This window comes from Coregonus clupeaformis, chromosome 2 (genome assembly GCF_020615455.1).
Source record: "Coregonus clupeaformis isolate EN_2021a chromosome 2, ASM2061545v1, whole genome shotgun sequence".
Lineage (NCBI taxonomy): Eukaryota > Metazoa > Chordata > Actinopteri > Salmoniformes > Salmonidae > Coregonus > Coregonus clupeaformis.
Window position 1 is genome coordinate 10,721,295 of NC_059193.1, and position 27,500 is coordinate 10,748,794.

The 27,500-nt window shown below is 45.7% G+C and overlaps 1 protein-coding gene across 2 annotated transcripts in view; it reads left to right on the forward strand.

Annotated features, from left to right (window-relative positions):
• Positions 1-3,688: 3,688 nt before the first annotated feature.
• The window catches only part of LOC121558728 (PH and SEC7 domain-containing protein 2-like), a 60,008-nt gene continuing 36,196 nt past the window's right edge, over positions 3,689-27,500 (forward strand). For both annotated transcript variants that reach the window (XR_006661917.1, XM_045226584.1), the window contains exons 1-3: positions 3,689-4,113; positions 23,860-24,565; positions 24,754-25,542. Coding sequence is in view for 1 of the 2 variants with exons in the window: in XM_045226584.1 (XP_045082519.1) it covers positions 23,943-24,565; positions 24,754-25,542 (1,412 nt within the window). In the remaining variant the exon portion in view is untranslated. The remainder of the gene's footprint in view (positions 4,114-23,859; positions 24,566-24,753; positions 25,543-27,500) is intronic.

Below are 27,500 nucleotides of genomic sequence, written 5' to 3' on the forward strand. Positions count from 1 at the left end.
AGCCATTACCTCTCCTTACCCCCTCCCTCCACCCTCTCACCAACCAAAACACTAGCCATTACCTCTCCATACCCCCCTCCCTCCACCCTCTCACCAACCAAAACACTAGCCATTACCTTTCCTTAACCCCCTCCCTCCACCCTCTCACCAACCAAAACACTAGCCATTACCTTTCCTTAACCCCTTCCCTCCACCCTCTCACCAACCAAAACACTAGCCATTACCTCTCCTTACCCCTTCCCTCCATCCTCCTCACCACCCAAAACACTAGCCATTACCTCTCTTTAACCCCCTCCCTCCATCCTCCTCACCACCCAAAACACTAGCCATTACCTCTCCATACCCCCCACCCCCCTCCCTCCACCCTCTAACCAACCAAAACACTAGCCCTTACCTCTCCTTACCCCCTCCCTCCACCCTCTCACCAACCAAAACACTAGCCATTACCTCTCCTTACCCCCCTCCCTCCACCATCTCACCAACCAAAACACTAGCTATTACCTTTCCTTACCCCCTCCCTCCATCCTCCTCACCAACCAAAACACTAGCCATTACAACTTTGCCTTCCTAAACGAAGCCTCGTTCTGCTTTTTGACTTGGCGTCACTGATGCAGATTGTTTGGAAGGGAGGGAGGGAGATGGAGAGAGAGAGTGAGGGATGGCATAGATGGAGGGGTGGGATGTCCTCTGCTCCTATGGCAAGAGCATTATTAGTACAGGCTCCATCAATACTCAACCTCTTGTTGTCAGCCAGTGAAGTAATCCAAGCCTTCTAAGCCATTACCTCTCCTTACCCCCCTCCCTCCACCATCTCACCAACCAAAACACTAGCTATTACCTCTCCTTACCCCCTCCCTCCATCCTCCTCACCAACCAAAACACTAGCCATTACCTCTCCTTACCCCCCTCCCTCCACCCTCTCACCAACCAATACACTAGCCATTACCTCTCCTTACCCCCCTCCCTCCACCCTCTCACCAACCAATACACTAGCCATTACCTCTCCTTACCCCCTCCCTCCATCCTCTTCACCCTCCTGCCTCCTTCCTCCTCACCCCCCCTCCCATTGTCACATCTGGGAATTCCAGCGTTCCCAACACAGCTAGTCCATCAGAATCCTGCAGCTGTCATTTGGGGACACACCTCTCTTCTCCTCTCCCCTCTTCTCCTCTATCACTCCATCACTCCATCCCCTGGGATACAGGCAGTGGGGTGGGGTGGACAGGGGGGGTTGGTTTTAAGGGGGAGGGGCAGATGGTCCACTAATGGATAAGTAATCAGGATTGACAGTGGTTACTTCCCAAATGGCATCCTATTCTCTACATAGTGCACTACTTTTGACCAAAGCCCTATGGGCCCTGGTCAAAAGTAGTGCACTATGTAGGGAATAGGGTGCCATTTGAGGCAGCAGTGGTTCTGTGAAGGGGGATTTCCCCCGTTATACTGCAGGCAGCCTTGTCATGGTCGTCTGTCCTCTGTGAACCCTCTCTGTGGACCCTCTCTGTGGACCCTCTCTGTGGACCCTCTTTGTCATATCCTCCCCCTCCCCCTCTCTCTCTGTCTCTGTCTCTCACTCTCCCTCACGCAAACTCCTTCCCTATCTGGCATACCTCTCTAATTCTGGACTCTGTCTTTCTTTCTTTACCTCTTTCTATCTCTTTGTCTTCTGTCTTTCTCTCTGATGCACCTCCCCCAGTCTCTCTATCATGTCTTATTGATTGCTGTGTTCCTCCTTGGCCGAGGTGTCTAATGGATATGAGGTTGTACTGTATAGGTTGGCAGTATCACTGAGGGGGTGTACATCCGGGATCAATACACAGGTTGGAACCGTTTACAAAGGGAAACAGACTTGAGCAGAATCAAATGTATGGTTGCAGAATGCTGCAAAGTACAGTACTGTCTGCTGCTCTTGAACACGCCCTTGAGAAGCACCCATAGAACTAAAGTGAGACACTGTTTAAAGGGTGTTGCAAGGACAATGCTAATTGTTCAGGTGAACATCACACAACTTTGAACGTCACACAACTTTGCCTTCCTGAACGAAGCCTCGTTCTACTTTTTGACTTGGCGTCACTGATGCAGGTTGTTTGGAAGGGAGGGAGGAAGATGGAGAGAGAGAGTGAGGGATGGCATAGATGGAGGGGTGGGATGTCCTCTGCTCCTATGGCAAGAGCATTATTAGTACAGGCTCCATCAATACTCAACCTCTTGTTGTCAGCCAGTGAAGTAATCCAAGCCTTCTAATTCATCCTATCTAGTGTAATATAGATTGACAATGTTTTCATCTTACAGTAATTGTGCTAAGTAATAATATCATGCCACTTAGGAGAAGCTTTCCTCCCAAGTTACTTAAAGTGCAGTGAGTGCATACATTTTTTATATGTAATCCATAAGGGAATTGAACCAACGACCTTGGTGTTGCTAGTACCACAATCTTACTAACTGAACCACACAGGCCTATACATTGCCTGTGTTGTTCTTCTCCTACAGGTTTATTCCCTGGCAGGAAAATGAAAACAACATTTCGTGTAGAGTAGTCTCTCATCACAACCTTAGCTAATTTGGTTCTGAGTGCAGAGATTATGTAAGTACCAGCTACCTAAAGCATAGCTAAAAGCACCTAAACTTTCCTCAGTGAAACTGTGACCAAAGCGTTCCTTCCCATGAACTTTGAACCCTCCTGACTGTCACAGGTATTGCTCAACACATCCATCTGAGAACAAACATTTAATTACATCACATGACACCACAGGAGGGGTCAAAGGTTGTTTTAAGTAAATTCTCCTAAATCCCGTAAATGTATGCTGCAGTTAGGTCAATGGGGGATACTGGTAGTACTTTTGAGATCAAATATACTTCCTGTAACATGGTATTTGATAGAGAAATATCTTGTTGTTATACTAAAAGATAAACCCAACCATTGACTTCTGTAAGGGACATTTCAAGCCTGTTTCCTTTGGTTACACAACAGCTGCCTGCAACAGATATATTTTAAAGAAACCATATCAAATATCCATGTATCCTGTTTTACATAATCTAATAGTGCCTGTGTCATCTATGTTGACATGCTGACACTGGAATAAAGACACTGGAATAAAGACACTGGAATAAAGACACTGGAATAAAGACACTGGAATAAAGGCACTGGGATAAAGACACTGGAATAAAGGCACTGGGATAAAGACACTGGAATAAAGGCACTGGGATAAAGGCACTGGAATAAAGACACTGGAATAAAGACACTGGAATAAAGACATAAATAAAGACACTGGAATAAAGACACTGGAATAAAGACACTGGAATAAAGGCACTGGGATAAAGACACTGGAATAAAGACACTGGAATAAAGGCACTGGGATAAAGACACTGGAATAAAGGCACTGGGATAAAGACACTGGAATAAAGACACTGGAATAAAGACACTGGAATAAAGACATAAATAAAGACACTGGAATAAAGACACTGGAATAAAGACACTGGAATAAAGGCACTGGGATAAAGACACTGGAATAAAGACACTGGAATAAAGACACAAATAAAGACACTGGAATAAAGACACTGGAATAAAGGCCCTTTGCGCCATGTAAACTATAGCCAAATTACTAAGAAGAGTATGTATTTATGTGGCTATATGTAAGCCAAACCTTCTCTACATCCTGAGTTAGTGGTAAATAGAATCATCACACAGGGCCGAGAGACACAGTCCCACTCTGCCCGATCGCCTCAGAACACTGATTGGAAACTGGAGATCGATGCTCCTCGCGTGCAGCAGGGGAGGAGAGGGACGCGACAGCCCATCCGCTCGTTTACACAGACGCCCCCATCCACTCGCAATCGGTCTACCCGTTTCCCACCGGCTGGACCTCCCCATGCCCGAGCCAGTGTGTGGAGGCGAGACAAGCCTACTGTTCCGCCAGCGTCCGTTCGGTGAGGAGTCGCTTGCTGGGCAGATTAGACAGGGTAACAGTTTGGAAGGACGCGGCACGACGTGGACAAAACAGACCCTCGGTCTATGTTCCCCGGCGTGGATGTATGGGCAGAGAGAGAATACAACCTGAACCTGCTGTGCAGAACTGGCTTTTCAGGCTACCTTTGATTCAACGCATTTTGTTGGTGAGTGCAATAGTGGATGCCTGATATTGTTGTGAATTTAGTGTTATTATAGCTAGGCTGTAGATAGATTTTGCATTCACAAATTATTTAATTCCATAAAGAACCAAAGCCTATATAGCCATCCGATTAATAATCTGGAATCCGATTAAATGGGATCATTGAAAGGCTTTCTTTTCAAAATCCCTATCCTTGTACCAGGACACAAATGCATCGAGGAAAGTGAAAGGGGATGCATGTTTCCTACTGTCGTTTTAGCCTACGGGTGGGGGTCTCGGACTCTCTCTGTTTGTCTGTTGAGTTAATATGCAGTGTGTGGACCACGGGGTTTTGTTTAGGGTTTTTTCTACCCTCATCTGAGCCGGGGGAGAAATGTGAGTCGATCTTCAAAAGCGACCATGGTCTATTTTGGAGAGGAAAATAAAAGCACCGGCCTCATTTAACGCCAGCCGTGTCTCCCAACCATCCTGTTGTCATGGTTACTGCTAGAGGAGGTTGGGAGAATATGGCTGCATCTAGGCTGCGCGCGGGCTCTGTGTGTGTGAATGAGAGAGTGAGAGTGTGTGCAGAGCCGCCTGTGTTGTGTTTCTGTCTTTTTTAGCTATTCTAGGGCACATATTTTTGTGAGTGAGATAGATGTCGGCTACATGATTTCCCAGTGCTGTGGTTCCCACACTCCTACTAAAGATGGGTTGTTCGGAACAGGTGTCTGATAACAGTCCTCTCACTCCTGAGCCACGAGACGCTATTATCTTAATTATAGTATTTATCCCTCAAGTCTAAATCCATTGTAATAATGATTCTTGGGACGTCAAGTCTCCTGTCCTGAAAACGTGGGCTCATTTGAATACACGTCTAAATAACGTTTTGTTTTACAGCCCAAGGGTTAACCGTCTGTAAATGCTTCTCCTCTTGCAAATGAATTCAGCCCTAAAATCGAGGCGTCAGACATCCAGACACCCAGCGGTGTAGCTCTGTTTCGTTTTTCTTTTCTTTTTTTTTGGGGGGGGGGTTGGGGGGGTGTAAAATGTTTTATCCATGGGGCAGGGAGACAAATGTGCAGTAGGACTATTATAGCTAATCTCATGATATTTTTGTGATGGGTGATTTGAAGGAGTCAGGCGCAGGAGGGTAAATCACAGAATAACAGAGTTACTCAGTAAAGCGTCAAAACAGTCCAGTGTGCAAAACAGCCGCACTGGAACCAACAAGGCACATGGAGAAATAACCCGGCGATACAAAATACAAGGAGCTCCACCGAGTCATTATCCTCACAATAAACAATCACACACAAAGACAAGGGGGCAGAGGGAACAATTATACAGGTACTGATGAGGGGATGTGAACCAGGTGTGTGTATAAACAAGACAAAACCAATAGAGTGATGAGATGGGGAGGGCCAGTGGCTAGAAGGCCGATGACGAACGCCGAAACGCCGAAGCCTGCCTGAACAAGGAGAGGAGGCAGCTTCGCAGGAATCGTGACAATTTTACATGCGGCTGAGAGAAAATGTTGCTGTTTTAGAGCTCAGGGATTCTTGAAAGATGGGACAATCTCAATTTTTGCCACAAATAATTGTCTTAATATTAACAACATTTGAAATATATAGTTTGATAGACTAAAGTATCAGCTGTCAAACCATATAAAGCAGGGTTCTTCAATTCCGGTCCTGGAGGGCCGAAACACTTCTGGTTTTTATTTCTACCTGGTAGTTAATTGCACTCACCTGGTGTCCCAGGTCTGAATTAGCCCCTGATTAGAAGGAGAGGATGAAAAACAGAGGTGTTTCGGCCCTCCAGGACCGGAATTGAAGAACCCTGATATAAAGGAACAAATGCCACTAACTGGATTCATGTCAACTCCGTCAGACGCCATAAAACCATAAAAAAACCTTTCATTTTTACAATTATTGTCCAACATTATCCCTTAGATATAGCACAGCAAATACTTCAATTGTTTAAGCATATGTTGCAGAATAGGGATTAAAATATTTTTTCTGAATATTGACAAAATAATATTGATGGAGTTGACAAGCCACTGACGGAGTTGACAACAGATACTCAAAACACACATATTTTTACCTCTAAAACAAAAATGTCAAATAAAAAATGTGTAAAATATGGAAAATGATTCATTTGAAAATCCCCAATAAAAACATAACCATTCTATCAGCACTTTCAGCAATCATAAGAAAAAAATCTGACGGAGTTGATGTTTTAAGGAGTTGACAAAAATTGAATTTCAACTTCATTCAAGTGGTATACACAGTAGCAATTTAGTTTTTCCTCAGTTGCTTTATGACTGTAAAACCTAATTAAATGTAACATTTTAAAACCAAAATTCATATCTTTTAGGAATCACAGTTTTGAGATAAATATTCTTTAAAGTCACAGTGGGCTATTGCAAGAAACTACATAAAATCATTTTCCAGTTAATATCCATTATTGTCACTTTAGAATTGTAAACACTTTTTTAGAGAGTTTTCAATTGGGAGCCTTTGCTCTGGACAAGGGCATTTCCAGTTATAGAGCCGACATGAAAATTAATAATATTGAAAGCATTTAGAAAATTCCCAAAACAAATATTTTCCCTTATAAAATTCCCCTAAATGTACATTTTTAACTCAAATAACGCAAAAAAATATATATATTGGATTGTCCCGACTTTCAAGAATCTCTGAGCAAATTTCCTGCTATTCTACACATTTTGCAGTTTTAAAGGTTTCTTTCACAGCTTATGAGCTGTTCATATTATATCTGGGAGACCCGACCTCTGGTGTGGGGTTGGGGGCCCCCAAAAGCTTGTGCGCCCCCCCTCTTTGCGGGTGCTGCAGGGGTGTGTGCTACGCAAGCGCAGACACCCCTGCACCAGCCAGCACCCAAACACAAGACGCCGCCTAACATGGTTTCCCCCTCTCTCTCTTTCTGTCTCTGTCTCTCTCTCTGTCTCTCTCTCTCTCTCTCTCTCTCTCTCTCTCTCTCTCTCTCTCTCTCCCTCCCCTCCCCTCCCCTCCCTCCCCTCCTTTCCCCTCCCTCCCTCCCCTCCCTCCCCTCCCTCCCCTCCCCTCCCCTCCCCTCCTCTCCCTCTCCCTCTCTCTCTCTCTCTCTCTCTCTCTCTCTCTCTCTCTCTCTCTCTCTCTCTCTCTCTCTCTCTCTCTCTCTCTCTCTCTCTCTCTCTCTCTCTCTCTCTCTCTCTCTCTCTCTCTCTCTCTCTCTCTCTCTCTCTCTCTCTCTCTCTCTCTCTCTCTCTCTCTCTCTCTCCTCTCTCTCCTCTCCCTCTCTCTCCTCTCTCTCCCTCTCTCTCCACTCCCTCTCTCTCCACTCCCTCTCTCTCCTCACCCTCTCTCTTCCACTCTCTCCCACTCTAACTTCATATTAATAACATGTTAAAAGGTGTACTGTAGAGGTGGGCTACATCATATTAATAACATGTTAAAATGTGTAATGTAGAGGTGGGCTACATCATATTAATAACATGTTAAAAGGTGTACTGTAGAGGTGGGCTACATCATATTAATAACATGTTAAAAGGTGTACTGTAGAGGTGGGCTACATCATATTAATAAAATGTTAAAAGGTGTACTGTAGAGGTGGGCTACATCATATTAATAACATGTTAAAAGGTGTACTGTAGAGGTGGGCTACATCATATTAATAACATGTTAAAAGGTGTACTGTAGAGGTGGGCTACATCATATTAATAACATGTTAAAAGGTGTACTGTAGAGGTGGGCTACATCATATTAATAACATGTTAAAAGGTGTACTGTAGAGGTGGGCTACATCATATTACAGTTTTTCTCAATTGCTAAAACACTAAACCCTATTGTCTGAACCAAATGCTCAGTTGCCTGAACCCACTGATTGAATCAATCACTCTTTTGGCAAAACCATAAGCACTTTTCACCTGTTTAGACACAACTTGCCAACACATTTTCATTGGGATGCACCCGTGCTGCATAATGGTGAGCACATGTGACAAAAGTCAAACACAATTAGAGCACAGGTATCACCACTTGAACACAACAACTCAAAATTGATCACACTTGTGGCTAATGATGTGAGGGAACATATACAGTAAGCCAGTTCAGAGAGCACTGGTTTGTGAGGCCCTACAATGGATAGAAATCTGAGAGGAAGAGTTCGTGTGAGAGGAGGTCGAGGTGGTCGAGGTGGTCAGCGAAGACAAAGAACAGTAATATCTGATGAAATCAGAGCTACTGTGATTGACCATGTTCTTGTCCATGGTATGAGCATGAGGGAGGCTGGACAAAGGGTACAACCAAACATCAGTAGATTCACTGTGTCCACCATAATCCGAAGATTTAGAGAAGAGAACAGGTAATTACCTTTTCTGACATTATAGTACAGTATGTAAATGTTGACAGCAATTACTGTATGACATACTATATACTGTACCACAGTATACTGTAAGTGAATATATGTTTCAGTACATCACTGTACCAATGTACTGTAGTATTGTAATGGAGGGTTGGTCTAACTGTTTGTAGGCCTAGTATTCCATGTATATTTTTTGTAACTCCATGTTCTCTTTTTGTAGAATTGAAAGACTGCCACATGGGGGTGGGAGGACAGGTATGTTCTCCCCACACCAAGAGACCCTAATTGTTGATATGGTCCGTAAGAAAAATGCCATTACAGTTTTTTCCGACTGCTTACACACAAAATCTTTTCATGTCACACGATTTTTGAAACCTCTCACTCAAAGTGCAAAACTACACACCAAATCTCCAAAACCATAAGCTATTTCTCAGCCTTTGACTCAGTTGTCAATTGCATAAAACACTTTTTTCAAAACCACTACACACAATTCTCTACCTAAAACACAAAAATCTAACAGGAAGTGACTTGCTTTCCTTTTCCAAACACAACCATTCAAAATGCTACACTTATTCACCAGGTCACACACACACTCTTCACATGTGCAAACACTAATTGCTTAACTGATCACTAACCAATCACTGCTTTACTGTAGTATAGGCCTATAAATAGGTCAAAGGTCAGATTACCTGTTTTGAACAATGGATGCCAACAATGGACAGAGAGCAAGAGGAGTAGGAGGGAGAGGCAGGGGACAACAACGAGGACAAATTCAAAGACGAAGTGTTGGAAGAGGAGGAGGAGGGGAAGAGGAAAATGAAGAGGAAGAGGAAGAGGAAGAAGAGGACGAGGGCAAAGAAGAGAAGGAAGGAGATTTATTTATGTGGATGAGGTTGGCTTCCCAACCTCACCAAAACCAGGCGCCGCTGAAGAAATGTAAAGGACAGAGGGCAATTACCAATGTCCCTGGACAGCGTGGGGGTAATATAACTATGTGTGCTGCCATCACTCAAAACGGGGTCCTCCATCACAATGCCACACTGGGTCCGTACAACACCCGGCCATAGCCTCACTTTTCTGGATGCAATTTACACAATGCTTGTCCCTGATCCAGATCAGAGCCGCTAGATTTGTGGTTATATGGGACAATGTTAGTTTTCACCGGGCTGTTCTGGTCCAAAACTGGTTTTTCCACCCATCCACAATTTGTAGTTTTGTACCTACCCTCATATTCACCTTTTCTAAATCCCATAGAGGAATTCTTCTCAGCCTGGCGCTGGAAAGTGTATGATTGCCAACCCTATGCCAGCATGCCGCTTCTCCAGGCAATGGAGGACGCATGTGGGGACATAGAGGTAGCCTCTGTCCAAGGTTGGATACGCCATGCTAGGAGATACTTCCCTCGATGTTTGGCAAGAGAAACGTATCTTGTGATGTGGACGAAGTATTGTGGCCAGACCCAGCCCGGAGAAGAGATGAAGCGTAGCTTAGCACTGGTGACTGCCCCCCCCTACCATTTCCTGGACTGCCCCCGGGACCCCACACACACAATTGTGTTCTTTACTGTATTCTAAAGAATATACTTTTGGTTTACATATGTTTATGGTTTTGTTGTGTGCTGCTGTATACAACAGTAATGTTTGGCCTAATAAATATTTTCTGTTTCTACATTGCATTGGTGTTTACAGTGTACTTGTTACCCCTCTCAGCAGATTACTTTCACTGTAGAACATTGTATTGAAATGTATATATAAGCCTATGAAAGACCAAAGAGCTTTAGATTTAGAACAACAGTGTTTACATGGTATATCCAAACATGTACTATTATGAAAGAAGTGTTTGCCATTTGATGCAAATGCTTCATTCTGACAGTGTTCATGGCATTTTGAATGAAGTGTTACATTTTGAAGGAGATGTGAGGCATTTTGCATTTTGTGTGTGCAGTTTTGGGAATTGTGTGTAGAGTTTTGAAAAAAGGAGACATAGTTTTGAAAACGTGTGTAAGCAGTTGGAAAAAACTGCCATTAAACTGAGCGAAATTCAGCAGAAGATCATTGAGGACCATTTACATTTTGAGGGTATCAACAGTGTCAGCCTCTCTACTGTTGATCGTGTCCTCAAGCGCAACAGACTGCGCATGAAACAGCTATACAGAGTGCCCTTTGATCGCAACTCAGACAGAGTCAAAGAGCAAAGATTCCAGTATGTACAGGTTGGCATATATCCAGACACATTCAATGTTGATTACTCTAAGTAGTGATTTACTGTAGTGGCCTAAATCACTTTTTCCGTATCACTTACAAAACTATATCTATTTCTACAGAGGGTTTTTCAACTGGATGCAATGGAAAGACCCCATCAATACATCTACATGGATGAAGCTGGGTTTAATCTCACCAAAAGGAGAAGGAGAGGCCGTAATGTGATTGGCCATCGGCCATTGTTGGTGTTCCTGGGCAGCGTGGTGGCAATGTCACATTATGTGCTGCCATCAGCAATCATGGGGTTGTCCACCATCATGCCAACCTGGGGCCCTACAACACTCACCAGCTCCTCATTTTCCTCAATCACATGCGAGATGCTTTGTTAGGGCAGCAGGATGAGCATCCCATCTATGTTGTTGTTTGGGACAATGTGAGTTTTCACAGAGCCCTCCAGGTTAGAGAGTGGTACAATATGAACCAAGGTTTTATCAATCTTTGCCTTCCACCGTACTCCCCTTTCCTAAACCCCATTGAGGAATTCTTCTCCTCATGGCAGTGGAAGGTATATGAACGCCAACCTTACACCAGGGTAAATCTCCTGCAAGCCATGGGACTTGCCTGTGGTGACATAGGTGTGGAGGCATGCCAAGCCTGGATACGGCATGCCAGGGGTTTTTTCCCCCGTTGCCTGGCCAGACAAAATGTGGCCTGTGATGTGGATGAAGTCCTGTGGCCTGACCCAGTACGGAGACATGATGCTGTGGCTGAGTAATGCACTTATTTGTATATTTTTGTACTTTATTTTTACATGGGCTTACTGTACACAAGTGGCAAACGCATAAGATTTCTGTTTGTTTTTACAAGTGCTACATGTAAATGCACAATATTTCTGTTTTGTTTTTTTTGTACAAGTGCTAAATGCACAGGTTTTTTGTTTTGCAACATGCATTTAGCCTACAGTGAACAATAAACATTTATTTCTCCAGCTTCATGTCCTGAGCATTGTGTTTTCTATTTTTCTACGTAGTGTTTAGTGACTGTTCAGTAGTGTTTTTTATTTTGATTGACTCGGGGCACGATTTGACAACATAGTTCAGTTTTGAGCACAGATTGAACTGTTTTGAGGTGAAAGTTTGGTTTTGCAAGAAGAGTCTGAGGTTTTGTGAATGTAGCTTGAAAATTGGGTTTTGTGTTCACAGTTAAGAGAAAAGGAGAGCAGCTTTCAAGAAATGTGTCTTAGCAATCGAGAAAAACTGTAATAACATGTTAAAAGGTGTACTGTAGAGGTGGGCTACATCATATTAATAACATGTTAAACGGTGTACTGTAGAGGTGGGCTACATCATATTAATAACATGTTAAAAGGTGTACTGTAGAGGTGGGCTACATCATATTAATAACATGTTAAAAGGTGTACTGTAGAGGTGGGCTACATCATATTAATAACATGTTAAAAGGTGTACTGTAGAGGTGGGCTACATCATATTAATAACATGTTGAAAGGTGTACTGTAGAGGTGGGCTACATCATATTAATAACATGTTAAAAGGTGTACTGTAGAGGTGGGCTACATCATATTAATAACATGTTAAATCTCTCTCTCTCTCTCTCTCTGTCTCTCTCTCTCTCTCTCTGTCTCTCTCTCTGTCTCTCTCTCTCTCTCTCTCTCTCTCTCTCTCTCTCTCTCTCTCTCTCTCTCTCTCTCTCTCTCTCTCTCTCTCTCTCTCTCTCTCTCTCACTCTCTCACTCTCTCTCTCTCTCTCTCCTCCCTGTCTCCAGTCTCACCCTCCACTTTCCATTTAAAAGTGAATTATCAGGTACTGATACAAATAGAAAATCGGGGTTACAAATAAAATTGATGCCATGGCATGAATTAGATAAAGTCATGGCAAAGCGCTATAACGACACAATGCAACACGACGTCTGACCTTGATGCAATAGAAGTGACATATCAGGGTGAGATGCAGATTTTCATGGTTCACTGGGCTGGAGTGGCTAGTAGGGTGGTTTGTATTTGTCTGCCTTAAGGACCAGTGACATGCACTGGGGAAAGACTCTGTCACCCAGCCAGCATTTCTAGCCAGTCTACTGCAGTGTGTGTGTGTCTGTGTGTGTGTGTGTGTGTGTGTGTGTGTGTGTGTGTGTGTGGGTGTGTCTGGATATAAAGGCTCTAGTGCGTGCATACAAAGTTCTGCCTGTAGATATAACATGCTGCCTGTAGATACAACATGCTGCCTGAAGATACAACATGCTGCCTGTAGATACAACATGCTGCCTGTAGATATAGCATGCTTCCTGTAGATATAACATGCTGCCTGTAGATACAACATGCTGCCTGTAGATATAACATGCTGCCTGTAGATACAACATGCTGCCTTTAGATATAACATGCTGCCTGTAGATACAACATGCTGCCTGTAGATACAACATGCTGCCTGTATATACAACATGCTTCCTGTGGATATAACATGCTGCCTGTAGATACAACATTCTACCTGTAGATACAACATGCTTCCTGTAGATATAACATGCTGCCTGTAGATACAACATTCTGCCTGTATATACAACATGCTTCCTGTAGATATAACATGCTGCCTGTAGATACAACATGCTGCCTGTAGATACAACATGCTGCCTGTAGATACAACATGCTGCCTGTATATACAACATGCTTCCTGTGGATATAACATGCTGCCTGTAGATACAACATTCTACCTGTAGATACAACATGCTTCCTGTAGATATAACATGCTGCCTGTAGATACAACATTCTGCCTGTATATACAACATGCTTCCTGTAGATATAACATGCTGCCTGTAGATACAACATGCTGCCTGTAGATATAACATGCTGCCTGTAGATACAACATTCTGCCTGTAGATACAACATGATGCCTGTAGATACAACATGCTGCCTGTAGATATAACATGCTGCCTGTAGATACAACATGCTGCCTTTAAATACAACATGATGCCTGTAGATACAACATGCTGCCTGTAGATATAACATGCTGCCTGTAGATACAACATGCTGCCTGTAGATACAACATGCTGCCTGTAGATACAACATGATGCCTGTAGATACAACATGCTGCCTGTAGATACAACATGCTGCCTGTAGATACAACATGCTGCCTGTATATGCAACATGCTGCCTGTAGATATAGCATGCTTCCTGTAGATATAACATTCTGCCTGTAGATACAACATGTTGCATGTAGATACAACATGCTGCCTGTAGATACAACATGCTGCCTGTAGATATAACATGCTGCCTGTAGATACAACATGCTGCCTGTAGATATAACATGCTTCCTGTAGATATAACATGCTGCCTGTAGATACAACATGCTGCCTGTAGATATAACATGCTGCCTGTAGATACAACATGCTGCCTGTAAATACAACATGCTGCCTGTAGATATAGCATGCTTCCTGTAGAAATAACATGCTGTCTGTAGATACAACACGCTGCCTGTAGATATATCATGCTGCCTGTAGATACAACATGCTGCCTGTAGATACAACATGCTGCCTGTATATACAACATGCTGCCTGTAGATATAGCATGCTTCCTGTAGATACAACATGCTGCCTTTAGATACAACATGCTGCCTGTAGATACAACATGCTGCCTGTAGATACAACATGCTGCCTTTAGATACAACATGCTGCCTGTAGATACAACATGCTGCCTGTAGATATAACATTCTGCCTGTAGAAACAACATGATGCCTGTAGATACAACATGCTGCCTGTAGATATAATATGCTGCCTGTAGATACAACATGCTGCCTGTAGATATATAATAATATATAATATGCCATTTAGCAGACGCTTTTATCCAAAGCGACTTACAGTCATGCGTGCATACATTTTTTTTTTTTTGTGTATGGGTGGTCCCGGGGATCGAACCCACTACCTTAGCGTTACAAGCGCCGTGCTCTACCAGCTGAGCTACAGAGGACCACATGCTTCCTGTAGATACAACATGATGCTTGTAGATACAACATGCTGCCTGTAGATACAACATGCTTCCTGTAGATACAACATGATGCTTGTAGATACAACATGCTGCCTGTAGATACAACATGCTGCCTGTAGATACAACATGCTGCCTGTAGATACAACATGCTTCCTGTAGATATAACATGCTGCCTGTAGATACAACATGCTGCCTATAGTTGGCTGCAGTGCAGTGGCTTGTGTATAAAGGGTTAGTGTGTGTGTTGGCTACAGTGCAGTGGCTTGTGTATAAAGGGTTAGTGTGTGTGTTGGCTACAATGCAGTGGCTTGTGTATAAAGGGTTAGTGTGTGTGTTGGCTACAGTGCAGTGGCTTGTGTATAAAGGGTTAGTAGGTCATTTGGTAGATCCAGTACGACTGCAGTGTGATGTTCTGGTCTTGCTGTGAGAGGGAAGGAGAAAGTGGGGAACAACAATGACATACACACACACACACACACACACACACACACACACACACACACACACACACACACACACACATGCTTCCTGTAGATACAACATGATGCTTGTAGATACAACATGATGCCTGTAGATACAACATGCTTCCTGTAGAAATAACATGCTGCCTGTAGATACAACACGCTGCCTGTAGATATATCATGCTGCCTGTAGATACAACATGCTGCCTGTAGAAACAACATGATGCCTGTAGATACAACATGCTGCCTGTAGATACAACATGATGCTTGTAGATACAACATGCTGCCTGTAGATACAACATGCTGCCTGTAGATACAACATGCTGCCTGTATATGCAACATGCTGCCTGTAGATATAGCATGCTTCCTGTAGATATAACATTCTGCCTGTAGATACAACATGTTGCATGTAGATACAACATGCTGCCTGTAGATACAACATGCTGCCTGTAGATATAACATGCTGCCTGTAGATACAACATGCTGCCTGTAGATACAACATGCTGCCTGTAGATATAACATGCTTCCTGTAGATATAACATGCTGCCTGTAGATACAACATGCTGCCTATAGTTGGCTGCAGTGCAGTGGCTTGTGTATAAAGGGTTAGTGTGTGTGTTGGCTACAGTGCAGTGGCTTGTGTATAAAGGGTTAGTGTGTGTGTTGGCTACAATGCAGTGGCTTGTGTATAAAGGGTTAGTGTGTGTGTTGGCTACAGTGCAGTGGCTTGTGTATAAAGGGTTAGTAGGTCATTTGGTAGATCCAGTACGACTGCAGTGTGATGTTCTGGTCTTGCTGTGAGAGGGAAGGAGAAAGTGGGGAACAACAATGACATACACACACACACACACACACACACACACACACACACACACACACACACACACACACACACACACTGCTTCCTGTAGATACAACATGATGCTTGTAGATACAACATGATGCCTGTAGATACAACATGCTTCCTGTAGAAATAACATGCTGCCTGTAGATACAACACGCTGCCTGTAGATATATCATGCTGCCTGTAGATACAACATGCTGCCTGTAGAAACAACATGATGCCTGTAGATACAACATGCTGCCTGTAGATACAACATGATGCTTGTAGATACAACATGCCGCCTGTAGATACAACATGCTGCCTGTAGATACAACATGCTGCCTGTATATGCAACATGCTGCCTGTAGATATAGCATGCTTCCTGTAGATATAACATTCTGCCTGTAGATACAACATGTTGCATGTAGATACAACATGCTGCCTGTAGATACAACATGCTGCCTGTAGATATAACATGCTGCCTGTAGATACAACATGCTGCCTGTAGATACAACATGCTGCCTGTAGATATAACATGCTTCCTGTAGATATAACATGCTGCCTGTAGATACAACATGCTGCCTGTAGATATAACATGCTGCCTGTAGATACAACATGCTGCCTGTAAATACAACATGCTGCCTGTAGATATAGCATGCTTCCTGTAGAAATAACATGCTGTCTGTAGATACAACACGCTGCCTGTAGATATATCATGCTGCTTGTAGATACAACATGCTGCCTGTAGATACAACATGCTGCCTGTATATACAACATGCTGCCTGTAGATATAGCATGCTTCCTGTAGATACAACATGCTGCCTTTAGATACAACATGCTGCCTGTAGATACAACATGCTGCCTGTAGATACAACATGCTGCCTGTAGATACAACATGCTGCCTGTAGATATAACATTCTGCCTGTAGAAACAACATGATGCCTGTAGATACAACATACTGCCTGTAGATATAATATGCTGCCTGTAGATACAACATGCTGCCTGTAGATATATAATAATATATAATATGCCATTTAGCAGACGCTTTTATCCAAAGCGACTTACAGTCATGCGTGCATACATTTTTTTTTTTTTGTGTATGGGTGGTCCCGGGGATCGAACCCACTACCTTAGCGTTACAAGCGCCGTGCTCTACCAGCTGAGCTACAGAGGACCACATGCTTCCTGTAGATACAACATGATGCTTGTAGATACAACATGCTGCCTGTAGATACAACATGCTGCCTGTAGATACAACATGCTGCCTGTAGATACAACATGCTTCCTGTAGATATAACATGCTGCCTGTAGATACAACATGCTGCCTATAGTTGGCTGCAGTGCAGTGGCTTGAGTATAAAGGGTTAGTGTGTGTGTTGGCTACAGTGCAGTGGCTTGTGTATAAAGGGTTAGTGTGTGTGTTGGCTACAATGCAGTGGCTTGTGTATAAAGGGTTAGTGTGTGTGTTGGCTACAGTGCAGTGGCTTGTGTATAAAGGGGTTAGTAGGTCATTTGGTAGATCCAGTACGACTGCAGTGTGATGTTCTGGTCTTGCTGTGAGAGGGAAGGAGAAAGTGGGGAACAACAATGACATACACACACACACACACACACACACACACACACACACACACACACACACACACACACACACACACACACACACATACACATACACATACACATACACACACACACACACACAGTCTTAGCAGTCTTATTGTGAGAGATAAATATTAAATAAGGGGAAGAAGAAAAACAGAGGATGAGGCAGACAGATAGACAGACAGACAGACAGACAGACAGACAGACAGACAGACTGACTGACTGACTGACAGACAGATAGACAGACTGACTGACAGACTGACAGACTGACTGACTGATAGACAGACAGACAGACAGACAGACAGACAGACAGACAGACAGACAGACAGAGAGGCAGGCAGGCAGACAGACAGATAGACAGACTGACTGACAGACTGACTGATAGACAGATAGACTATGTCTTTTGTGTCTACTTGTGTGTTCCATATCTCATATTCCAACCTGGTCTCATTCATATGTGTATTCTCATTCACATACCATTCACATTGTTACCTGTTCTTTTGTCTCAGTAGTAGTTCTTTGTGCTATAGTGTTTCCTATAGTATTCTCTCTGCTACATTATACAGACCAATCATGCTTATCACTGTTGTCTCCCAGAGGAATGGAGCCTTGTCTTGATGAATAAATAACCAACCAGATCTGTGTGTGTGTGTGTGTGTGTGTATGGTGGGTGTGTGTACGGTGGGTGTGTGGACGGTGGGTGTTTGTACGGTGGGTGTGTGGACGGTGGGTGTGTGGACGGTGGGTGTGTGTACGGTGGGTGTGTGTACGGTGGGTGTGTGTACGGTGGGTGTGTGTACGGTGGGTGTGTGTACGGTGGGTGTGTGTACGGTGGGTGTGTGTACGGTGGGTGCGTGTACGGTGGGTGCGTGGACGGTGGGTGCGTGTACGGTGGGTGCGTGTACGGTGGGTGCGTGTACGGTGGGTGTGTGTACGGTGGGTGTGTGGACGGTGGGTGTGTGTACGGTGGGTGTGTGTACGGTGGGTGTGTGTACGGTGGATGTGTGTGTACGGTGGGTGTGTGTACGGTGGGTGTGTGTACGGTGGATGTGTGTGTACGGTGGGTGTGGGTACGGTGGGTGTGTGTACGGTGGGTGTGTGTACGGTGGGTGTGTGTACGGTGAGTGTGTGTATGGTGGGTGTGTGTACGGTGAGTGTGTGTACGGTGGGTGTGTGTACGGTGGGTGTGTGTACGGTGGGTGTGTGTACGGTGGGTGTGTGTACGGTGGGTGTGTGTACGGTGGGTGTGTGTACGGTGGGTGCGTGGACGGTGGGTGTGTGTACGGTGGGTGCGTGTACGGTGGGTGTGTGGACGGTGGGTGTGTGTGACGGAGAGAAAGAGGTCTTAGAGAGAGACTATGGTTCTTATCGGTAGTATTTCAACGTGATTGGCAGATGATGTGTGTGTGTGTGTGTGGTGCGTGCATGTGCGTCTTTGGAGTAAGTGAGTTAATTCTGGTTTTGTCAGCAGAACAGTGGGCTCTTAGGCCTTATCAATTTCCCTTTAATACCATCACATCATCTGCCAATCAAGCTAAAAAACACACACACACACACACAAACACACACACACAGTGCATAACAATGTGAGGTAAGGTTTGGGCATTGGGTCCAGGAGCACATCTGCCAGCTCCTGAGCAGTGGGACTCTTACTGCTGCTCTACATAGCTGTCGTCCTGTCACGCTCAACAGCATTGTCAACAACATGGCCGAGAGCGCAGGTGTGTGTGCGTGTGAGAAACAGAGGCAGAACATCAATAGCTTTGATGTTTGATTACATAAGTGTTTGATTGTATGTTGATGTCTATTCGTGTGTTTGGGTGATTTGGTTGTGTGTGTTGGAGTGTGATAAAATAACATAATACTGTCCATATAAAGGTGTCTGACTCGGCATGTCACTCGTTGTATTTGCTTCATGTGATGATGTCATTCATTTTAGTCTGCTCTTTACTTCAGCCTGGTCCATAGGGTTGGGAGGTTCAGCCTGGTCAATAGGGTTTGGAGGTTCAGCCTGGTCCATAGGGTTGGGAGGTTCAGCCTGGTCAATAGGGTTTGGAGGTTCAGCCTGGTCCATAGGGTTGGGAGGTTCAGCCTGGTCAATAGGGTTTGGAGGTTCAGCCTGTTCCATAGGGTTGGGAGGTTCAGCCTGGTCAATAGGGTTTGGAGGTTCAGCCTGGTCCATAGGGTTGGGAGGTTCAGCCTGGTCAATAGGGTTTGGAGGTTCAGCCTGGTCAATAGGGTTGGGAGGTTCAGCCTGATCCATAGGGTTTGGAGGTTCAGCCTGGTCCATAGGGTTGGGAGGTTCAGCCTGGTCAATAGGGTTGGGAGGTTCAGCCTGGTCCATAGGGTTGGGAGGTTCAGCCTGGTCAATAGGGTTGGGAGGTTCAGCCTGGTCCATAGGGTTGGGAGGTTTAGCCTGGTCCATAGGGTTGGGAGGTTCAGCCTGGTCAATAGGGTTGGGAGGTTCAGCCTGGTCCATAGGGTTGGGAGGTTCAGCCTGGTCAATAGGGTTGGGAGGTTCAGCCTGGTCCATAGGGTTGGGAGGTTCAGCCTGGTCCATAGGGTTGGGAGGTTCAGCCTGGTCAATAGGGTTGGGAGGTTCAGCCTGGTCCATAGGGTTGGGAGGTTCAGCCTGGTCCATAGGGTTGGGAGGTTCAGCCTGGTCAATAGGGTTGGGAGGTTCAGCCTGGTCCATAGGGTTGGGAGGTTCAGCCTGGTCAATAGGGTTGGGAGGTTCAGCCTGGTCCATAGTGTTGGGAGGTTCAGCCTGGTCCATAGGGTTGGGAGGTTCAGCCTGGTCAATAGGGTTGGGAGGTTCAGCCTGGTCCATAGGGTTGGGAGGTTCAGTCTGGTCAATAGGGTTGGGAGGTTCAGCCTGGTCAATAGGGTTGGGAGGTTCAGCCTGGTCAATAGGGTTGGGAGGTTCAGCCTGGTCCATAGGGTTGGGAGGTTCAGTCTGGTCAATAGGGTTGGGAGGTTCAGCCTGGTCCATAGGGTTGGGAGGTTCAGCCTGGTCCATAGGGTTGGGAGGTTCAGCCTGGTCAATAGGGTTGGGAGGTTCAGCCTGGTCCATAGGGTTGGGAGGTTCAGCCTGGTCAATAGGGTTGGGAGGTTCAGCCTGGTCCATAGTGTTGGGAGGTTCAGCCTGGTCCATAGGGTTGGGAGGTTCAGCCTGGTCAATAGGGTTGGGAGGTTCAGCCTGGTCCATAGGGTTGGGAGGTTCAGTCTGGTCAATAGGGTTGGGAGGTTCAGCCTGGTCAATAGGGGTTGGGAGGTTCAGCCTGGTCAATAGGGTTGGGAGGTTCAGCCTGGTCCATAGGGTTGGGAGGTTCAGTCTGGTCAATAGGGTTGGGAGGTTCAGCCTGGTCCATAGGGTTGGGAGGTTCAGCCTGGTCCATAGGGTTGGGAGGTTCAGCCTGGTCAATAGGGTTGGGAGGTTCAGCCTGGTCCATAGGGTTGGGAGGTTCAGCCTGGTCCATAGGGTTGGGAGGTTGGAGACATAAATGCAACCAAATCATAACCGACTCCAACACGTACCTCAAATCTGCTTACACGTACTAATGTAAGGCCGTAGGATATCCGCCGGTCTATTAATGCTGATGAATCAGCAGACAATGTGACGTCAGCGCACAGAGACTCCGTCTTTATTAATGCGGCTACATAAAAGTAGGGAAAGCACTAAATGGGAAGATGGAATGGTGGCTCCTCCAAAATCTACTATCATTTCAGGAAGAGTTCTTTGCTCCAAAAGCCTTGTTCTCTGTACAGTAGCCAATTACATTACCACCAAACAATAACAGGAACACTTGACTGCTAAAATAAAATACCAAAATCACATTAGTACAATCCAATAATACATTACCCACATTATCTTATGCTGGTGCTGCTACCAGCCCAATGAAACACAACCTAGACCAATGAAGATTGAGACTCACTGCCCATCTCCAGCTAATGTTCCAAAAGAAACTGGTGCCTGGTGTCCAAAATGTTGCTGGTTTAAATCCCCGGTGGGCATTCAGCATATGGACCCCAGAGCAGGGCACTTAACCTGAGTGGTTTGTGTTAGCCATTCAGCTGTGAAAAGAGAAGAAATGAAGCAGTGAATGAGTGATGTGAGATGTGATGTGATACAGTGGGGAAAAAAAGTATTAAGTCAGCCACCAATTGTGCAAGTTCTCCCACTTAAAAAGATGAGAGAGGCCTGTAATTCTCATCATAGGTACACGTCAACTATGACAGACAAATTGAGAAAAGAAATCCAGAAAATCACATTGTAGGATTTTTTATGAATTTATTTGCAAATTATGATGGAAAATAAGTATTTGGTCACCTATAAACAAGCAAGATTTCTGGCTCTCACAGACCTGTAACTTCTTCTTTAAGAGGCTCCTCTGTCCTCCACTCGTTACCTATATTAATGGCACCTGTTTGAACTTGTTATCAGTATAAAAGACACCTTTCCACAACCTCAAACAGTCACACTCCAAACTCCACTATGGCCAAGACCAAAGAGCTGTCAAAGGACACCAGAAACAAAATTGTAGACCTGCACCGGGCTGGGAAGACTGAATCTGCAATAGGTAAGCAGCTTGGTTTGAAGAAATCAAATGTGGGAGCAATTATTAGGAAATGGAAGACATACAAGACCACTGATAATCTCCCTCGATCTGGGGCTCCACGCAAGATCTCACCCCGTGGGGTCAAAATGATCACAAGAACGGTGAGCAAAAATCCCAGAACCACACGGGGGGGACCTAGTGAATGACCTGCAGAGAGCTGGGACCAAAGTAACAAAGCCTACCATCAGTAACACACTACGCCGCCAGGGACTCAAATCCTGCAGTGCCAGACGTGTCCCCCTGCTTAAGCCAGTACATGTCCAGGCCCGTCTGAAGTTTGCTAGAGTGCATTTGGATGATCCAGAAGAGGATTGGGAGAATGTCATATGGTCAGATGAAACCAAAATATAACTTTTTGGTAAAAACTCAACTCGTCGTGTTTGGAGGACAAAGAATGCTGAGTTGCATCCAAAGAACACCATACCTACTGTGAAGCATGGGGGTGGAAACATCATGCTTTGGGGCTGTTTTTCTGCAAAGGGACCAGGATGACTGATCCGTGTAAAGGAAAGAATTAATGGGGCCATGTATCCGTCCATCAGCAAGGGCATTGAAGATGAAACGTGGCTGGGTCTTTCAGCATGACAATGATCCCAAACACACCGCCCGGGCAACGAAGGAGTGGCTTCGTAAGAAGCATTTCAAGGTCCTGGAGTGGCCTAGCCAGTCTCCAGATCTCAACCCCATAGAAAATCTTTGGAGGGAGTTGAAAGTCCGTGTTGCCCAGCGACAGCCCCAAAACATCACTGCTCTAGAGGAGATCTGCATGGAGGAATGGGCCAAAATACCAGCAACAGTGTGTGAAAACCTTGTGAAGACTTACAGAAAACGTTTGACCTGTGTCATTGCCCACAAAGGGTATATAACAAAGTATTGAGAAACTTTTGTTATTGACCAAATACTTATTTTCCACCATTATTTGCAAATAAATTCATAAAAAATCCTACAATGTGATTTTCTGGATTTTTTTTTCTCATTTCATCTGTCATAGTTGACGTGTACCTATGATGAAAATTACAGGCCTCTCTCATCTCTTTAAGTGGGAGATCTTGCACAATTGGTGGCTGACTAAATACTTTTTTCCCCCACTGTATGTGATGTGATGTGATGTGAGATGTGACGTGAGATGTGATGTGATGTGATGTGATGTGAGATGTGATGTGAGATGTGATGTGAGATGTGATGTGAGATGTGATGTGAGATGTGATGTGAGATGTGAGGAGGAGTAGAGGAGCTGCTGTGTGGATTAAAGGCCTGCTGCTCTGGAGAAAAGATGACCGTCAGCGGGATCCTTTTGACATGCATCTGCAGGGGCTTTAAAATGATCTTCCTTTGCTCGTTTTCACTCTCACTCTCCTTCTTCTGGACTCTTTTTCTCCGTCTTCTGGACTATTTTTCTCCTTCTTCTGCCCTCTTTTTCTCCTTCTTCTGGACTCTTTTTCTCCTTCTTCTGGACTCTGCTTTAGAGGACATAGTGTTCTAGACACACACAGAGACATTGAGACAAGCACGTACACACACCCCCACACACATTTACAAATACTGGGGGTTCCTTTCCAAGGTGACCTCCATATTACAATTAAGGCTAAGAAATAATGAAATGACTGTAATGACAGCAGCCCTTCCCCTCCCCCACTGTCTCTCCTTTTTCTTCTCTTTTCTTCTCTTTTTTCACCTGTGCTTCCTTTCTCACCCCTCTCTTTCTCCCCCAGACGGTCAGTCCTCCCTAGTCCTGGATCCAAAGCTCTCTGCCTCCCCCCCGGCCCCAGACGACTCCCCCCCACACCCAGGCACCATGACCCAGGAAGGGCAGGGACACCCCCAGACTGAACCCCCTACACCCCCAGACAGCCAGGGGGAGACCCCAGCCCACCCTGCAGAGAAGCCAGCCACAGTCCAAGGGCTAGAGGGGCAAGATCTGGAGGTGGAGGGGATAGAGGGGACCAATCAGGAGGAAGGGGAGGAAAGTGTCACGGTACAAAGGGAAGTACACAGAGAAAGAGAAGGTGATGAAAGTGGAAAGGGAGAGGGTGATGAGGTAGGTGAGGGAGTGGAACAAGTGATGCAGGGAGAAGGAGAGGTGCATGAAGAGAGAGAGAGTATGGTAGAGACAAGTGATGAAGAAGATGGAGTGGGGGATGAGAGGATAGATGCTGAGGATGGTCAGCCAGATGGAGAGATAGAGAGAGAGGAGGAGAGGGAAGAAAGGGAGGAGGAGGTGGAGAAGGAGGGGGATAACATGAATAAAGAGGCCACAGAGGAGGCAGAACCAGCCTGCGAGCCCAGCTGTGAGGAGGAGGAGGAGGAGGAGAAGGGTAAGGAGGAGTTACCTCCACCACCACCACCTGAGGATCTGGAAGAAGACCAGGACCAGGACCAGGACTTACCAGACCCACCACAGTCTCTGGACATAGTCAGGTCAGTACAACAGACATGAGCAGACCTTGACTAGCGTGGTCATGAGTGAATGTATAGGTCGGATCATTTATAGAACATCCATCAACAGACTGAGATGAGTATGTTAATGCGGAGGGTTTATGTGTAGTTTAATATGTAGCTGTTTTATAAAAGTTTTATTCCGATGATACTCTATGTTCTCCATACAGGCTGGAGAACGGGATAGGACCTGAGAACGGAATCAAAGGGTATGAAGAGGAGGATGATGAAGAGGATGAAGATGTGGGAGAAGGAGACGGCTTAGTAGAGGTCATCCAGGAACACCTGGACATGTTCAGCTCCACTTTCGAGTGTTCCGTAGAGCTGGCGGACACAGAGGTGGAAGAGGAGGAGGAGGAGGAGGAGGAGGAAGGGGAGGGGAGGGGGAACCAGGACAGTTTCAGCTCTGTGTTTGAACGCATCGTGGAGCATGTTGTGGCCATAGAGGGGGAGGAAGAGGAAGATGAGGAAGAGGGGGAGGGAGAGAGGGAGAAGAGCAGGGTGGACAACAAGGACGGCTTCAGCTCGACGTTTGAGCGTATCGTTGAGTCTGCACTTCTTCGCGGGGGGACGTGCTACAGTAGTCTGGACTCCCTGGACGTCCTGTCACTCACAGATGAGACTGACAGCTGTGTCAGCTTCGAGGCTCCGCTCACCCCCCTCATCCAGCAGAGGTCCTTCCTCCAGAGCCCTGAGCCTCTGGAGCTGGAACTAGCCACCGTCATGGAGCAGGAGGGAAGCGAGGCTGGACCCGAGGCCCAGCGAGGTGAGCCCGAGGCTGGGGAGAGTGCTGCAGGCCCTGGGCCTGGATCTGGAGGAAGCCCACTGCGGACCACCATCACCGGGACCAGGTCGGAGTTTGTACTGAGCCAGCCTGGCCGGTGGGCCATCCCGAACGGGTTTCACATGGACAGCCAGGGGGGAGCAGATTGTTCTGGAGCCATACCCAACTCTATGAGGTAAGACGGCAAGGCAGGGGCAAAGGGGTGGGGAATTATGGTGGGTTGAGTGAGTTAGAGTTAGGGTAATGGCTAGGGTTAGAGTTGTGCCAGGGTGTGGACTTGAAGCTAGGGTTAGGTTTAGGGTTACGGTTAGGGTTATGACTAGGGTTAGGGACACGTTGAGTGGGTCAGTGGTAGGTTTTCACAGGTTGTGGCTGGTTGGCTATCAATTTAAGCAGGGTTGATTTAGGTGAATCAAAGTGCAGTACTCAGATATCATTCAAGAAAAGTCTCTGGCCTTTCCACTACTAAAGCATGTCTAGTAAAGCTCACTTGGGAGTTAGAGGGACTTCCTCTATCAGACTACAGTGTATTGTCCTGTAATTAAGTCTCCCAGTCTCATCCAGCAGGGGGCATGAGTGAGATGGCCAGGCTGGCTGAGGTTCATCAGCAGGGGGGTCTGGTCTGGTTGGTCTGGCTGGGTGTCTCAGGGGAGAGTCCAGTTCATACTGCCCCCCTCCCACTGGCTGTGTCTGGCTGGGCTTGTGCTACAGGTCCAAGGCTGCAGGAGATGGGGGTCTATGCCATGGATAGGTTAGTTAGAGCTGAGCTTATGCACAGCACATTCAACCTACACAAAATACTGTATGTAATCAACTCCTAGAGAAAGTGTGCTAGATCTAGTTCATAAACAATGCAATACCTGTGTCTGAGTTCATGCCAAAAAATATTAAATGTGTCAACCAGGTCCATAATCACATAGCTATGTTCTCCCATGTCCTCTAGCTCCACTCAGCCACCAGTGTAGCGTGGTAATGTGAAACACATGGGAACATGAGACCTGGACATAGGTCAGGAGCCATTATACTATCCCCACAGGACCACAGTCTCTGGGTCTAATGTTTCAAATCATGTCAGATTGTTAGAGATCACTGCTGGGCTACTGTTCTGCTGATCACTTGGTGTTCCACTTCTGAATCAGTGCAGGATATCATGAAGCTAAGTGCCTCTTTTTAGAATGTGTGACAGACAGAATTCTAAAGGCTGCTATGGTGCATTCTAGAACTGATGGCATTAGAGATAATTCTGAATTCCAGGATGGATTCCAGAATGAGTAAAGCTTGCATGTGTTCCAACTCCAAAATACATTAGCTCTTCTCTGCACTACAGACTCATACATACTCAGTACATTTCTAATGGTTCTGATAGATAGCAGCTCTCTCTCTCTCTCTCTCTCTCTCTCTGTATTTCTGCAGATGTTGTCATTTAAGCGAGAGCCTGCTTCCTGCCCGCCAGCCCCTGGCTGAATGAGGCATTGTTTTGGCGTTGACATCATCGTCTTTGGCCTTCCTCTGCCCAGCGGGAGAGAGAGGGGAGAACACTTACACTTCTAGATCATGCCAGGCTTACCAGCCACTTTTCGATCTGGAGTGGATACAGGTGTAGGGAAGTCAATCTGAGAGTAATGCATGAAAAATGCATATTTGGAGTCTCTGTCTGTGCTCATGCAGCTCTCTTTGAGAGAGGATGTGTAGAGGAGCAGGAATGAGCTCTTTACATCGTTCTGTCAAACAGAGGATGATGCACAACTTCTGTTCTCTTTTACAGTCAGATCTCTACTCTGCAGTAATCCCTCTCTCTTTCTCCCTCCCATGTCCCATCCCATCTTCTCTCTCTTGTCTCTACCCCTCCTTCTCCCCTTCCCTTCCCTTCTCTTCCCTCCCTCTCCCCCTACTTTTCTCTACTCCTCCTTTTATCCTTAACTTCTGCCCTACCTTCCCTCCCTCTCTGTTCCCCACCTCTCCCAAACCCAGCTGGTAGCCCCAATGCTAACATCATTACTGAGAATATTGTGGGTAACTAGTTGTTATCTCAGCAGGAAACAGCAGCTGCTGAAAGGGAAAGAGGAAGAGCACTCAGCCAACCATTCAGCCAGTCAGTCAGTCAGTCACCCAGTCATCCAGTGAGTCAGTCAC